This window comes from Sander vitreus, chromosome 16 (assembly GCF_031162955.1).
Source record: "Sander vitreus isolate 19-12246 chromosome 16, sanVit1, whole genome shotgun sequence".
In the NCBI taxonomy this organism is placed as follows: Eukaryota; Metazoa; Chordata; class Actinopteri; order Perciformes; family Percidae; genus Sander; species Sander vitreus.
Window position 1 is genome coordinate 29,791,392 of NC_135870.1, and position 14,157 is coordinate 29,805,548.

The 14,157-nt window shown below is 43.0% G+C and overlaps 1 protein-coding gene across 1 annotated transcript in view; it reads left to right on the top strand.

The window, feature by feature from the left end:
* tln1 (talin 1) overlaps window positions 1–14,157 on the top strand; it is a 110,434-nt gene that overhangs the window by 63,417 nt on the left and 32,860 nt on the right. The window contains exons 28-38 of the mRNA XM_078272017.1: window positions 890–1,098; window positions 1,245–1,364; window positions 2,634–2,831; window positions 4,318–4,457; window positions 4,548–4,641; window positions 6,555–6,644; window positions 6,947–7,069; window positions 8,287–8,430; window positions 9,239–9,400; window positions 10,004–10,144; window positions 12,182–12,363. Of these exons, the coding sequence (XP_078128143.1) occupies window positions 890–1,098; window positions 1,245–1,364; window positions 2,634–2,831; window positions 4,318–4,457; window positions 4,548–4,641; window positions 6,555–6,644; window positions 6,947–7,069; window positions 8,287–8,430; window positions 9,239–9,400; window positions 10,004–10,144; window positions 12,182–12,363 (1,603 nt within the window). The remainder of the gene's footprint in view (window positions 1–889; window positions 1,099–1,244; window positions 1,365–2,633; window positions 2,832–4,317; window positions 4,458–4,547; window positions 4,642–6,554; window positions 6,645–6,946; window positions 7,070–8,286; window positions 8,431–9,238; window positions 9,401–10,003; window positions 10,145–12,181; window positions 12,364–14,157) is intronic.

The following is a 14,157-nucleotide window of genomic DNA, read 5'->3' on the forward strand; positions in this document are numbered from 1 at the left end:
AGACGATTGTGATTGGTTTAAAGAAATGCCAATAAACCAGATCACGTTTTTCTCCCTCCCAGAATGCTGTGTAGACTAGCCAGACCCTCCTCCGCAGCGCTGTGGAGGAAGGTCTGGCAATGCGAGACTAGGTTTAACTCATTTACTTTGACCATCCCATTTAGAGATGTTCACATTATATCATGTTTTGCAGCACAAATACCGCAAATATTATTATTATATATGAAAGTGGCATACAAACTACTGCCACCTAAATGTTTCTAGAGTAGTTAGTGTGGTCTAGACCTACTCTATCTGTAGTGTCCTGGGATAGGTTATGTTATGATTTGACACTATAAATTAGATAGAATTGAAAATGTTAGAACTGTAGTTTTTTTTTGTAAAAACAAAAACAATAAAATACATGTTTAGCGCCTGTTAAATGGATTACACAAAGAATCGAAAAGAGACAAAATACACAATATAACCATCACCAACTGAGTCAAGTCTCGGGTCCCCAGTGTTCAAGTCCGAGTCACCAAAGAAGAGTCCGAGTCGAGTCGCCATTATCTGAACTCCAGGTCGAGTCACGAGTCCTCCGTCGCTGACTATGAAATTGTGAAATATTCAAATACATTTTTAAAACTCAGTTCATCAAAGGTTATTTCTCTCTGCTTGTTTTGTACAATGAAAAAAAAGTTTATTGCAGCTCTTTTTTTCTTCTTCATTGCAGCAGTTTAAAAAAAAGTTGTTTTTTTTACCCAGACATTTGAAAATGATACATTTTTAAAGCTGTAATGGCAATACCGTGAAAACTTAATATTTTCTTGCTGAAGGTTATCGTACCTATCAATCTTATACACTCTGGTGCCTACACTGAAGCTGCTCTCCTCTCTCCTGTTGGATCCAGGCATGGCAGCCAGAGACGTGGCCCAGGCTTTAAAGTCCTTGGCCTCAGCCGCCAGAGGAGTGGCTGCCACCACAGGCGACCAAGCAGCGCGTAACGCAGTGCTCGACACTGCCGGTGACATCATGGATAAGTCGGCCAACCTGATCGAAGAGACCAAGAGGGCCATCGCCAAGCCAGGAGATGCAGAAAGTCAGCAGCGGCTGGCCCAGGTCAGACACAGACTGAGGCTACATCTCTACTGCTACGTTTTGGTTTAGATGTGTGTGTGTATATATATATATATATATGTGTATGTGTATGTATGACTGTGTGTGTGTGTGTGTGTGTGTGTGTGTAACTGTGACTGTGTGTGTAGGTGGCTAAGGCCGTGTCTCAGGCCCTGAACAGATGTGTGAACTGCCTTCCTGGCCAGAGGGATGTGGACAACGCCATCCGCACTGTGGGCGAAGCCAGCAAGACTCTCCTGGGTGATTCTGTGAGTGATCAATGACCCAGTCTCATCCAAAATGATGCGTTCCGAAATATGTTTCCCAGATGTCGGTGCTACTGCATAGCGACCCCCCTACACATTTTTATCTGTGTTTCCTTTGCTACACTGTAAATTAAGTTTATTGATATAGCACTTATCACAGTCAGAGTCACAAAGTGCTCCACAGGCCAAAACAATAAATACATTAAAACAAATCAATAATCATAAAAAGCACAATAATAAATCATAGTAAAACACAAAAGCATAAGATACATAGCAATACAGTCAACAACGAACGCCTGTCTAAAAAGAGGCGTCTTTACCTGATTTTTAAAGATTTCAACATAGGCCGTCACTCTTAAAACAAGAGGCAAAGCGTTCCACAGTCTAGGAGTGACTTTAGTGGTCAGCCTAGTACAGGGAACAGCCAGTCAGCCCTGATCAGAGCACCTCAAAGATCTGCTGACAACACGAGGGTGCTGCAGATCAGTAATGTAGGCCGCTGTCTGACTGTTGATGGCTGTGTATGTTATTTGACCATTGATGTTTACAGTTGAGTTGCTCTATCTCACATCGTTTCAAAAATGACGATTCCAATGCAATCGGGTTTTTTTTATTTATTGAAATCGTTTGGAAAATTTGGTTTCAAATCCAGTCATCGGTTCCTAATTTAAAACAAAGTTTTGGTTTCCGTAGCGGCCGCCGTACTTCCAGGTGCTTGTCGCGTTGCAGCCACGGAGCTCAGTAAGCGGAGCTCTAAAGTCTGGCTTTATTTTATGTAGAAAAAGCCCGGTCAGACTGTCAATCACCATTGAATCAAAATAAAATGTTCTTCTGATCTGTGAAAAAAATAATTGTTCAAATCAAAACGATGCCCAACGCTGCTGTCTGCCGTGTTGTTTCTTAAGCCCCGTTCAGACCAAAGATTTGGGACGAGACAAAACCGTTTCAGAACGCCGCAGAGAAAAGTTTCAGCGGTCTGACCCGGCCTGTCTCAGCTGGACTCAAACAGCTGATGGCGTGGCTGCGACTCAGCTGGTTGATTTAGCTGCAAAAAGCCTGGAAGTCGTCAGTAGTTAGTACGGACGTACAAAGAGTCGTTGCTATGGAGATGATAGACAGTCTCGTCTGGTCTCGTTGGTGTGAACTGGCAGCTTTCAGAACGCTGCAGACTGACGCGTTGCAGGTAGCTGCAGGTTTACACTTGTCTCCGTGCGAATCTTTGGTCTGACCTGGGCTTTACAGCTCTCATTGTCCTCCCCCCCCCCTCTGTAGTTCCCGTCCAGTGGAAGGAGCTTCCAGGAGGTCCAGGCTCAGCTCAACGAGGTCGCGGCCGGTCTGAACCAGTCGGCCAACGAGGTGGTCCAGGCGTCCAGAGGGACCACCCAGGACCTGGCCCGGGCCACCAGCAAGTTTGGACAGGACTTCAGCAACTTCCTGGACGCTGGCGTTGACATGGCTGGAACATCCCAGGTCAGTATGTAGTAGTATGCAGCGAAATGGAAACTCTTCACGGAAGACGGCTATAATGAATAACTTGGCCGAATGCCGGGGCCGAATAACCAAACCTGGGTTTTTTTTCATGTTGTTTTTTTTATTTTCATTTATTTTGCCAGTTTTCACACCATTGAACCAGCAATTACAAAACTACAATTTAAACATTTTTATTCAACAGTGACCATTTTTATTATTATTTATTTTAACATTCCAGCAGACATTATACCAACAAAGCACAATATAACTTACAAAAATGCAATTATAAATATTTTTTTTTCTTTGAGCCCCTCTTCTTGAATAGACTATATTAGGTCAAACTGACTGCTGAAAGAATGCGACGTACTCTACGCCTACAGCAAAAAGTGCATTGAAGAGCAAAGTGCAAAAAAGGGCGATGGATGAATAATGGTCCTAGACATACGTTGTTGACCGTTTTGACAGTGCTTCAGGGCGGATCACTTGGAGTGATCACCGCCACACGGAAAAAAGAGAGAAAAGAAAAGAGACTGCCACTGTTCAAAGGATATCACGGGCTCGCCTCGAGACCTGTTAATTAGAGGATCGGAAGAGAGAAGTCTCTGTCCGTGTTTTGACAGACACACCTGGGGCAAAACCAGCCGTACAGTAAGGTTTATACAGTCCTAGTCCAGCCCTCACTAACACCCACACTGCCAACATGTTGGCTGCATTTATAAAGCATGCTCAGCCTTTTCATTTATTCTGCGAAAGTTTTTTTTGTTGCTATTTTCGTCCTAACATTTTCGTTTGCATCCCTACACACAAGTGATGCTGGCTGTGGCCAGAGGTGAAACGGGCCTAAAACGTTCCAGCAGAGGGGGGGGCTGCAGCTGTTAAGTTGTCTATTGTTTGTGTGTTTAACTTCTGTTTGCCTTTTATTTAGTAGTTTTTTTTAGTTTTTTTTATCATTACGTTTTTTTTGTTAACTTTTTATATTGTTACCTCCCGTTCTGTAGAGCTGCAACAATTCCAAATTTTGCTGTACGATTAATTTTTCTCACAAATAATTGCGATTAACTGTCTCTTTCAGTTCAAGTTGAGTTCAGTTGAAAACATGTATTCATTTATTACTTTTTATTCTATCCCTCCTGTTGTCCTCGGGTCAAATTTGACCCATTTTCTAAAAGTTTCCATGTCAGAAATGTGGGTTTCTTTCAACCAAATAGTCAAAAAAGATAATGTGGTTGGTTCACTACAACGCTCGGCCTCTCACAGGGAAAAGTGACAAATGTTTCAACAAAAAAAGGACCAAAACGTTGAAATATTTCTGACCCAGAAAAACAAAACGTTGCAAACACTGGACAATCATGTTACAGGCCTACCGTTGCCTGTTTTTACTCAGTGTTGCACTGCACAGCACCTTGTAACCATGGTTTTGAAAGGCACTATAACTGTGAAGTTTCTGAAACCCTCTACATGCCTCCGTCCTCCTCCTCTCCTCCAGTCTAAAGAGGACCAGACGCAGGTGGTGTCCAACCTGAAGACCATCTCCATGTCCTCCAGCAAGCTGCTGCTGTCAGCCAAAGTCCTGTCCACTGACCCCAGCTCGCCCAACCTCAAGAACCAGCTAGCAGCCGCCGCTCGGTAACAAACACTTCTCTCCGGCTCTTTGTCTGCCACGTCGTTTTCTCGCTGCCCCTCTGTCTTCACATATCTGAGCCTTTGTGTTCACAGGGCAGTGACAGACAGCATCAACCAGCTGATCACCATGTGCACTCGGCAGGCGCCCGGTCAGAAGGAGTGTGACAACGCTCTCAGAGAGCTGGAGGTAACAACAACCATCCGACAACCATCCATCTATTACAGGGGTCTTCAACGTTTTGTAGGCCATGGACCCCTTAGCTCAATTCAATTAGATTTATTGTGTCAAAGTAGGGACCCCCTACATATACTGTATACAATTTAAGTTGCATGTTAAACTGGGTGGGATGGATGAAAATGAATGGATACTAATATATTATTCATATGTACAGTATATATTTATACATCATGTGGAAGGCACAGTAAATCCCTAAGGTATAGCTACCACAGTGGCTACCTTACCTATAGCAAGCTTATCTTCAATGTGCAAATTAAATGTTTCTTCACAAATATGCCAATCTATCTTTGTTATTGTAATTTGTTGGATTCATATTAATGTATATTTTCAGACATCTTACATTTTTGAAAAAGAAACTTTCACAAATTTGGCAGCCCCCCTGCACTAACTCTGAGGACCCCCTAGGGGTCCCAGACCCCCTGTTGAATATCTCTGAGAGACAGAGCAGGGACAGGGCATACAATAAACATGCAGGGCTGCCTAAAGACATTATACATACTGTAACTTTTTAATGCATAGAAAACTAAGCTTTTAGAATAGCCTAATAATTGTTGGCATGAGTTCATAAATCATGTTTAATAGTTAAACATACATGTTACACAGTGAATCCTTAGGATGAACTGTATCTGTGATGGCTACCTTACATACAGGCCAGTAAGCCTATCATCACTGGGGATTTATATTTGCTAATAATATGTTGGATTCATGTTAAGACATTTTAATTTTTGATAAAACTGACTGATATGTGATGTGCATTCTTCTTAGAAGACGATCAGTTTTTAGAAATGTCTCATGATATATTGTCTCTAGAAGTGTATGATTCAACTTTTGTTTATGTTAAAGAAGGAAAAGAAAATCCCAATAGTCGAATGGCAACACTTCTAGAATCAACAAATCCAATCGCCGCCCGTGTATCGGGAAAGAATAGAATCGGTGACAAAGGCATATCGTCCCAGCCCTAAAAGATTGACCAGGAAATGATTGACAATGAAGACAACGTATAAAACAAGGACTAACTGGCAGCATCATGTTCAGCTGCGATGTGTAGTAGGGTTGGATTTTTACGATTCCGATGCCGAACCGGTACTTTTAAACCGACTCCGATTCTTGAAAAACTGAAAAGTGAATGGTTAATATGCTGTTACGTCCGTTTTGGTGAGCCCAGAGGGAAAATATGGCATTTTAAAAGTAGCCTATATTTACGGTAGCTAGCTAACGGTAGACTACAGAGAAAGTGGGATATTTTTACGTCCGTTTCGGAGCGACAGAGGGAAAATATTTCAGCCGACATAGTAAAGGTGTGACACACCAAGCCGATAATCGGCCGTCTGACTGGCGAGGTCGGTGACTCGAGTCTGTTCGGTGTGTTCCGTGCCGTCGTCCGTCCCAGGGGCCGTCGTCCTTCGTTTTGGCCGATTTGACAGCGGGGTGCCGATTATACATGTGCTAACCCAGAAATGGGGTGATGAGCGCGACTAGAGTCTCTCAAAATCTGAGGAAAATCTTTTAAACTGACCTTTGTCGATCTGAAATGAAGACAGATTCAGCAGCTGCACGGCCTGTTTCTCTCTTAAAATGTTTTCAGAAACACGTTTCGGTGAACTATTTTAGTACAATATGAGATCGTATTCTCAACGAGCCGCCATGACATGATGAATTTCCGGAGAAACCAGACCCACGTGACGCGTTCGTCCAATCAGCTGCCGGTTTTCATTCTTGGGCGACAAGACAGATTAGCGCCGCCTGCTGTTATGGAGACGTATTACGTCTCGTCTCTTCGGTGTGTTCTGAGGCACTTTTTTGACCATTTGATTTTGTCTGTGAGCGTGTGCACACCGTGACTGTGTTGTGCCTGTGTGCAGTCGGTGAGGGGGATGCTGGACAACCCGACGGAAGCCATCAACGACCTGTCGTACTTTGACTGCATCGACAGTGTCATGGAGAACTCTAAGGTAGAACGTTCTGTACTTCACCGCTGCTCTTCTACTGTGTTTGGTTCTCTACCATCACTTGTTGCTCATCTCATTTCCCTTTGTTCACCCTCCTCTCATTTCTTTACTTCTTTGCAAAAGCATGCATTCAGTGTTGTAAAAAGGCAGTTCACTTTCTCTCACAAATACAGTATGTGCTGCTTTGCTCCATTAAAATGTAGTTTGCTCTTTATCCCTGTTTGCGCAGTGGATTGGTCACCATAAAGAACATCTAAAGACACAACGAAAACATTCTCCAAACTAAACCGTGTCTCTTGTGTCAGGTCCTCGGTGAGTCCATGGCGGGCATTTCCCACCATGCCAAGAACTCCAACCTGCCAGAGTTTGGGGATTCAGTCAGTGGTGGCTCCAAAGCTCTGTGTGGTCTGACTGAAGCAGCTGTACAGGTAAACCTTTTTTTTTCTTCTTTTTTTTATGCTACTTTTGGAACTTTGCATGTAGAATCTGTGGACCCTCATGACAAAAAGTTATCAAAAGAATTTAGAAAATCAAGTTATAGAGGAAGAACTTCCTGTACGTGGCAGTCAAAACAAGACGTTTTGTGTATCAGTTATTCCGATTGATATGAAACTATACACAGTTGTTTCCCATGGGCCATTGAGGCTCTGTGCCAAATGTGGCCTCAATCGACCATTACATAGCGCATGCGAAACCTTTGTAACTCCTCCTAGAGGGCGAGTCCAATCTACACAAGGTTTTGCATGTAGACTCGGTGGACCCTCATGACAAAAATGTATCAAAAGAATTTTGGTAGTTAAAAAAATGCCCAAGTTATAGAGGCCCAAACAGGAAGTGTCAACAGTTGGCAACAGTTATTCTGAATGCGACGTGTCCCGGCAGTACCCCCGACGTGCTGGGAGGGGTGAGGGCCAGTTCATCGCTGCTTGCAGCTTTAATTACTTTACTGTGACTGAGATCCCTTAGAGCAGGGGTCTGCAACCTGCCGCTCCTTAGCCCCTCTCATGCTAGTGGCTCCCTGTGGCTTTGACAGATAATTATACGGAAATTGATTTTTTTTTTTTTTTTTAAACATTTCAGTTTGTGATTCTCACGTTCTCCATTAGGCTACGTGACATTTCAGTCAACTAAGATGTGCGTCGTAGCCTATACGTGTCTGTAGCCCAGCGCCTTATTCTCAAAATGTTGCCGAACCTCAATAGTGGTCTTAAGTTGTCATAGACTAGCTATGGATTGCAAGTCCAAAAACATAAATATAAATATTGTAAGAAATTTCCATAACAAGCACACGGCATTTGGAAGTATCCGGCTGTGGATGAGAGTGAGAGAGTGATTTCAAAAACAGAGCAGAGCAAATGTACTTTTAAGAATTGGATCAGATGGCAACAAACATCAGCATATTAATACATGCTCATTTAGAACCTATTAGGAATGGTGATAGGCTAATTTAGACTAAATAGACTGTTACCTTCATTATAAGGCTCCAGAGAGATTTTTTTATGGCTAATAATGGCTCTTTTGTTGGTAAAGGTCGGGGACCCCTGACTCAGAGACAAACAATGTAGTCTGGTTTGGTTGTGTTTTATAATACGTGCACTTGTAATACTTACCACAATGTGAACTGACCAGTGTTGTTGATCTCCAGGCTGCCTATCTGGTGGGAGTATCAGACCCCAACAGTTCAGCAGGTCAGAAGGGCCTGGTGGACCCTGCTCAGTTTGCCCGGGCTAATCAGTCCATCCAGATGGCCTGTCAGAACCTGATGGACCCAGCCTGCACCCAGTCTCAGGTACATGCTGACCTCACTGCCAGATCACACTAATGGCCAGTTTTATCATCAGTCGTCTTCATCTTGCTTTGTGAGTCTATACGTAACTCAAAGCGTATTTATTTAGAATGGCTTTTAAAGGTATAGTAAGTGATGTTAATCCAAAACACACTTTGTCAAACTCAGTGAATATCTGTAATAGCTGGAAGAAATCCGGTACAGCACTGGCTGTGTAAATGGAAAACAAACAGAAAGGAGTCAACGAGCCACAAAACACTATTCCAGCCAATCGGCAACAGGCGGTGACAGTTGATGGTAGGGGGAGGCAGCAGGTGAATGTGCTGGCCGGCCAGTAGTTATCAGTCCATGAACCTGGGGGGCGGAGCTTCGGTAGGGGGGGGGGGTTGAATTTGTTTCGCAGTTGAGTTCAAATAACATTTGCGCAGAATCGCTCACCGCCCCTTTTAATACATAGTAGGGGTGTGAGATTTTCCCTCTCCTCTTTTTTTCAGATTTTTACTGTATTCGATGTTTTATTCTTTTTATTGTATGTTATGTTGTTTTATTCTTGGTCCTTGATGTAAAGCACTATATAAATTAGGGATAGACCGATTATCGGCCCTGGACGATTATCAGGTTTTTTGGCAGTTTGCAGATTATCTGTATCGGTTTTATTTGCCTGATAACTGATAAAGTTAATGAATTAAAAAGTGGTCTATGTTGGTCTAATCGGTATGGGCCTTAAAAAAACAGTATCGGTCGATCCCTAATATAAATAAATGTTGATTGATTGATTGATATGTGGTTGAACACGTGTTTGTCTGGCCAGGTGCTCTCTGCAGCCACCATCGTGGCCAAACACACCTCGGCACTGTGTAACGCCTGCCGCCTGGCCTCCTCCAGAACTCCCAATCCGGTTGCCAAGAGGCAGTTTGTCCAGTCAGCCAAAGAGGTGGCCAACACCACTGCCAATCTGGTCAAGTCCATAAAGGTTAGTAGTACATCATCAATTAAATGAAAAGCATGTACTCTCTGTTGAGTGAAAGACGATGTCTGATTTGCATGTCTTAGCACTGGGCTCCCCTTAAAGGCTGGGGACAGTTCTTAATGTAAACATGACTATTTTTACAGCTAGGGCTGGGCAATATATCTATATTATATCGATATCGTGATATGAGACTAAATCTCGTCTTAGATTTTGGATATCGTAATACAAGTGTTGTCTTCTGCATTACAGTGAAGTGATGTCATTTTCTGAACTTTCCAGACTGTTTTGTGTATTATATATTTTGTACCAGCACCAAAAGTCAACCCTACAATATCATCGCAATATCGATATTGTGATATTTGATTTTCTCCCCATCGCCCAGTCCATTTACAGTATTAGTTCTCTGAGAATCTCTTTCATATCCAAGCAAAATTGGTGCTGTAACTCAAGCAATATCTCTCATTGACTCGAAATTGAATTGAATCAGAAGTCTTCATCGAATCGGGACCTTGCGAATCGGAATCAAATCGATTCGGGAAATCAGGGGCGATACCCAGCCCTAATAGCAATGCAATCAGTGTAATCGTGACTAAACCCTCTGTGCAGGCTTTGGATGGAGCCTTTAACCATGAGAACAGAGAGAAGTGTAAGGCAGCCACTGTTCCTCTGATAGAAGCTGTGGACAACCTAACTGCCTTTGCCTCCAACCCAGAGTTCGCCAGCATTCCTGCTCAGATCAGCCCCGAGGTATGTCAACACCTTAACAAGTAAGTTCAATCAGAAATGCATTGAGAGCAGGATCTGACGATGATCATTCACCGTCTGCTCCAACGTTAAATAATTAAGATGATTTAACTTGAATTGATCCCCAGAGGGGACATTTGGTGGACTTGTTTCCCTGTTCTGTGTTCATAGAATGCAGGTGAGTCAGTAAGTAAGGGGAAGCACTATTAAAGGGGTGATAGAATGATTATATAGGGTATTTCACACTGCTCCTTAAGGTCTCCTAATAGGGTTTGTAACATTGGTTGGGCTGAAAATGGCCCGGGTGCTGTTCTATGGGCCCTAATGCTACCCTGTGAAAAAGCCCTGGATGAAAAGAGAGGATTTCTCCCTTATATTGGCTGCTCATGAATGCACACCGATTGGTTGGTTGAAGCGCACACACACACACACACACACACACACACACACAGCCCCTCCCCTCCGTGCCGCTCCGTGCACACCACGTCACACACACTGCACAGAAATTTTATATATTGTTCATCTGCTATTTCATTACTAAATTCACTTCTGAGACTATTTTATGTGAGAAATTAACTATGTAGAGCTCAAATATGGGCCGTTTTATTCAAATTGATGGCTAATTGCAAATTTGGTCAGACTGTGTCGGAGTTCAGGAGCTCCACGGAGCTCCGTCACGGCCGGCAGCCTGCAACGCTCCATACCCAGCGCAAAGTCACCGTTTCTGGGTTACTGGACTACCAAACGCCGCTGCCCTGACGGAGCTCCAGGGCCTGCAGCTCGCTGCTCCACTCCCCTCTTCCTGCTAAATGGTGTGTGTGTGTGTGTGTGTGTGTGTGTGTGTGTGTGTGTGTGTGTGTGTGTGTGTGTGTGTGTGTGTGTGTGTGTGTGTGTGTGTGTGTGTGTGTGAGAGCGCGGTCAGCGAGCTTGTTACGCCCCGTAATCTCTTGTGGAGCATTATAACTTCGAAAAACCACAGGTTCCAGTTAATCTTATAATGGATATGTGTGTCGAGGTTATTTAAACAAACGATCGGGGAAATGAACGCCTCTTGTCTCTAGTCTCCTGAGAGGGCTCCAGCCAGCTCACAGCGGGTCTGTGAAAGACGACAGGCTCCAGCAGGCACCCGCCGGCTGTCACGTCAGACTGTGGAGCTTGTGAACTCCGACACAGTCAGACCACATATGCAATTAGCCATCAATTTTTGTAAAACTGCCGGTATTTGAGATCTACATAGTTGATTTCTCGCATTAAAAAAAGTCTCAGAAGTGAATTTAGTAATGAAATAGCAGACGAACGATGTATAACATTTCTGAGATCTGCGCGACCTAGATTCAGAAGACCAGCTGACCTCAGATCAGTGGTTTGTATGTAAATGTTGGGGCGTGACAAAGGTACAGACTAGAGCCAAATAAGGTACAGCCACTGAGTTGACGTCAACTATGAGCTTTGTTGAGATTCGCCCGTTTCCAGCAGCAGTTTCAAATAGTGAGATTTGCAGAGGAAAGAGGTGTCAATGGTAAATGTTTAATATGTTCAATAAAAGATTCAACGCAATTTGTTGTATTTTAGCAGAATGCTGAAAGCAGCAGAACTGAGCACAGTTAGAGCCGAGAGTAGAACAAACTGTTGAAACCCGGAGCGCTCGGAACAGTGGGAAATCTGAGGCTTTGGCTCACAGGGATTTCTTTTAAATAAGTCTACCAGACAGGGATAGCAGTATACTACTATCCCTGTCTGGATGTGATGGGTTCGCTAGTGTTGTTGTTAAACTCTTTGTGAAACTTGAACAAACACAAACAATGAACGCCACAGGGCGCCACTTTCTTGTATTTTCCAGTTTGACAGCGAGTCATAACAAAAACAGGACACACAAACTACTTTAAAGTGGATTTTCTTCAGGGCTAAATTATGGGGTGTCGGATCAGTGCATAAACTCCGGTACTTGCCGATACCAGAGTCACAGTATTGGAGGCTTTTCCGATAGTATATCTTACTCAGTCATTTTCATCCAAATTGATTTCCACTCATTTTCCTCAGGGCCATGCAGCCATGGAGCCCATCGTGGCGGCAGCGAAGGCGATGCTGGAGAGCTCGACCGGCCTGATCCAGACTGCCCGCTCCCTGGCTGTCAACCCCAAAGACCCCCCCAAGTGGTCAGTGCTGGCTGGCCACTCCAGGACTGTGTCTGACTCCATCAAGAAACTCATCACCAACATGAGGTAAACTCCACTAGGGCTGACCATAGCGATTATTTTCATTGTTCGATTAATCTGTCGATATTTTTCTGGATGAATGGATTAGTTGTTTGGTCTCTAAAAAAGTTGAAAAATGTGGATCAGTGTTTCCCAAAGCCCAAGATGACATCGTCAAATGTCTTGTTTTGTCCACAACTCAGTTTACTGTCACAGAGGAGAGATGAAACTAGAACATATTCACTTTTCACAAAAAGTGAATATGGGCTGCCTCCCACCTTCTCTTACATCTCTTCTACTCTGATGGAACTCGCTCTTTCTCAGTGTTAGACTCATTGCTACTTCCACATTTAGCAGAGCCAGCACCAACGTTATTGCATCTTTAGTATTTGCAACTCCTTAGTTCCACTTACATTTTTGTCTCTCTTAAAGGTACACTGTGGAGTGTTTTAAGTATTGTCTTAGCTAACATCAATGTCTTCATTCATAAATATGTCCTCATTGGTGTAAAATGACCTCTGCCAATGATCTGACTTATCCTCGTAAGTGAAGAATTTCTTATCTGTATTTACGTTGGACGGGCAAGTCCAAGGAGGCTTCCATGTCGTTCCGTCATTTTGAAAAACTATAATCACTGAGAGGGACATACAGCACTAGCCTACCTGTCTATCTAATCCACAACGCGTTTTGGTTCAGAGCCAGCGTCACGTGACTGAGACCAGCTGAAACGGAGAAGGAGATCAGTGAGAGGCGCTTGTCACTGCCGCGGCACATTTGAAAGCCTCCACTGCACTTTACTTCATAATGGAGGATCCTTCTTATGCCGAGCCACAGGAGAAGGAATCCTCGTCGCCAAAGAAGCGAAAATTGGAAGACATGTTGTCATAGCTTCTTGGCACATAACGGCTACCGTAGCTGCAACACGCATTTGAAAAAGCGAGGCGCTAGAGAGAACTATTCATTTGAATGCAAAATACAGTTTCACCACTAGATGGGAGAAAGTCCTACACAGTGGACCTTTAACTTCTGGTTGATAGTGCTGGCTATAGTAAATACAAATAAAAACGAAAAGGAGAGGATGAATGTAAGTTTTTTGGGGATTGGCTGTCAGACTGAAATTTGCAATAAGGTTACTTCATTTGTGTATGAATATAAGTGGTATTAAGTATATCTTCTCAAGTACTGTACTTAAGTACAGATTTAAGGTACTAGTACTTGTAATTCAGTCTTTTCTTTTCATGCCACTTTTTACTCCATTACATTCATCTGACAGCTTTAGTTTTTTTGCGCACACATGTAGTTTATAAAATATTTTTATTCTAAATTAAACTAGCCGACAATATAACGGCCTACAAGTCCAGCTGAAATGCCTTTCAGCATTAAATACTTTTACTTTTAATGCTTTAAGTACATTTTCCTGATGATACTTACATATTTTGACTTAACTAACATTTTCAATGCAGGACTTTTACTTGTTAACAGAGTATTTTTACAGTGTGGTATTAGTACTTTTACTGAAGTTAAGGATCTGAATACTTCTTCCACCACTGATGAATATAGACTTGTATGATGATATCGCAACAGATCAGTAACATCTGATGCAGAATGCCAGGTAGAGGAAGGTCTGTAGTCTGTTACACATGACCTGGAAAAGTGAGCAGGGTGTTTCCTGCATAGAGGAATCTTTGGCACCCCAGTTAACCAGTTTTGTTAATTATTATTTATTTTTTTATTCTAGCATAATATACATTTTTGTTTATCAAATTGTCAGAAATAACAGGAAAATTCACATAGATTTCTGTCAAATAAGGTAACACAGAC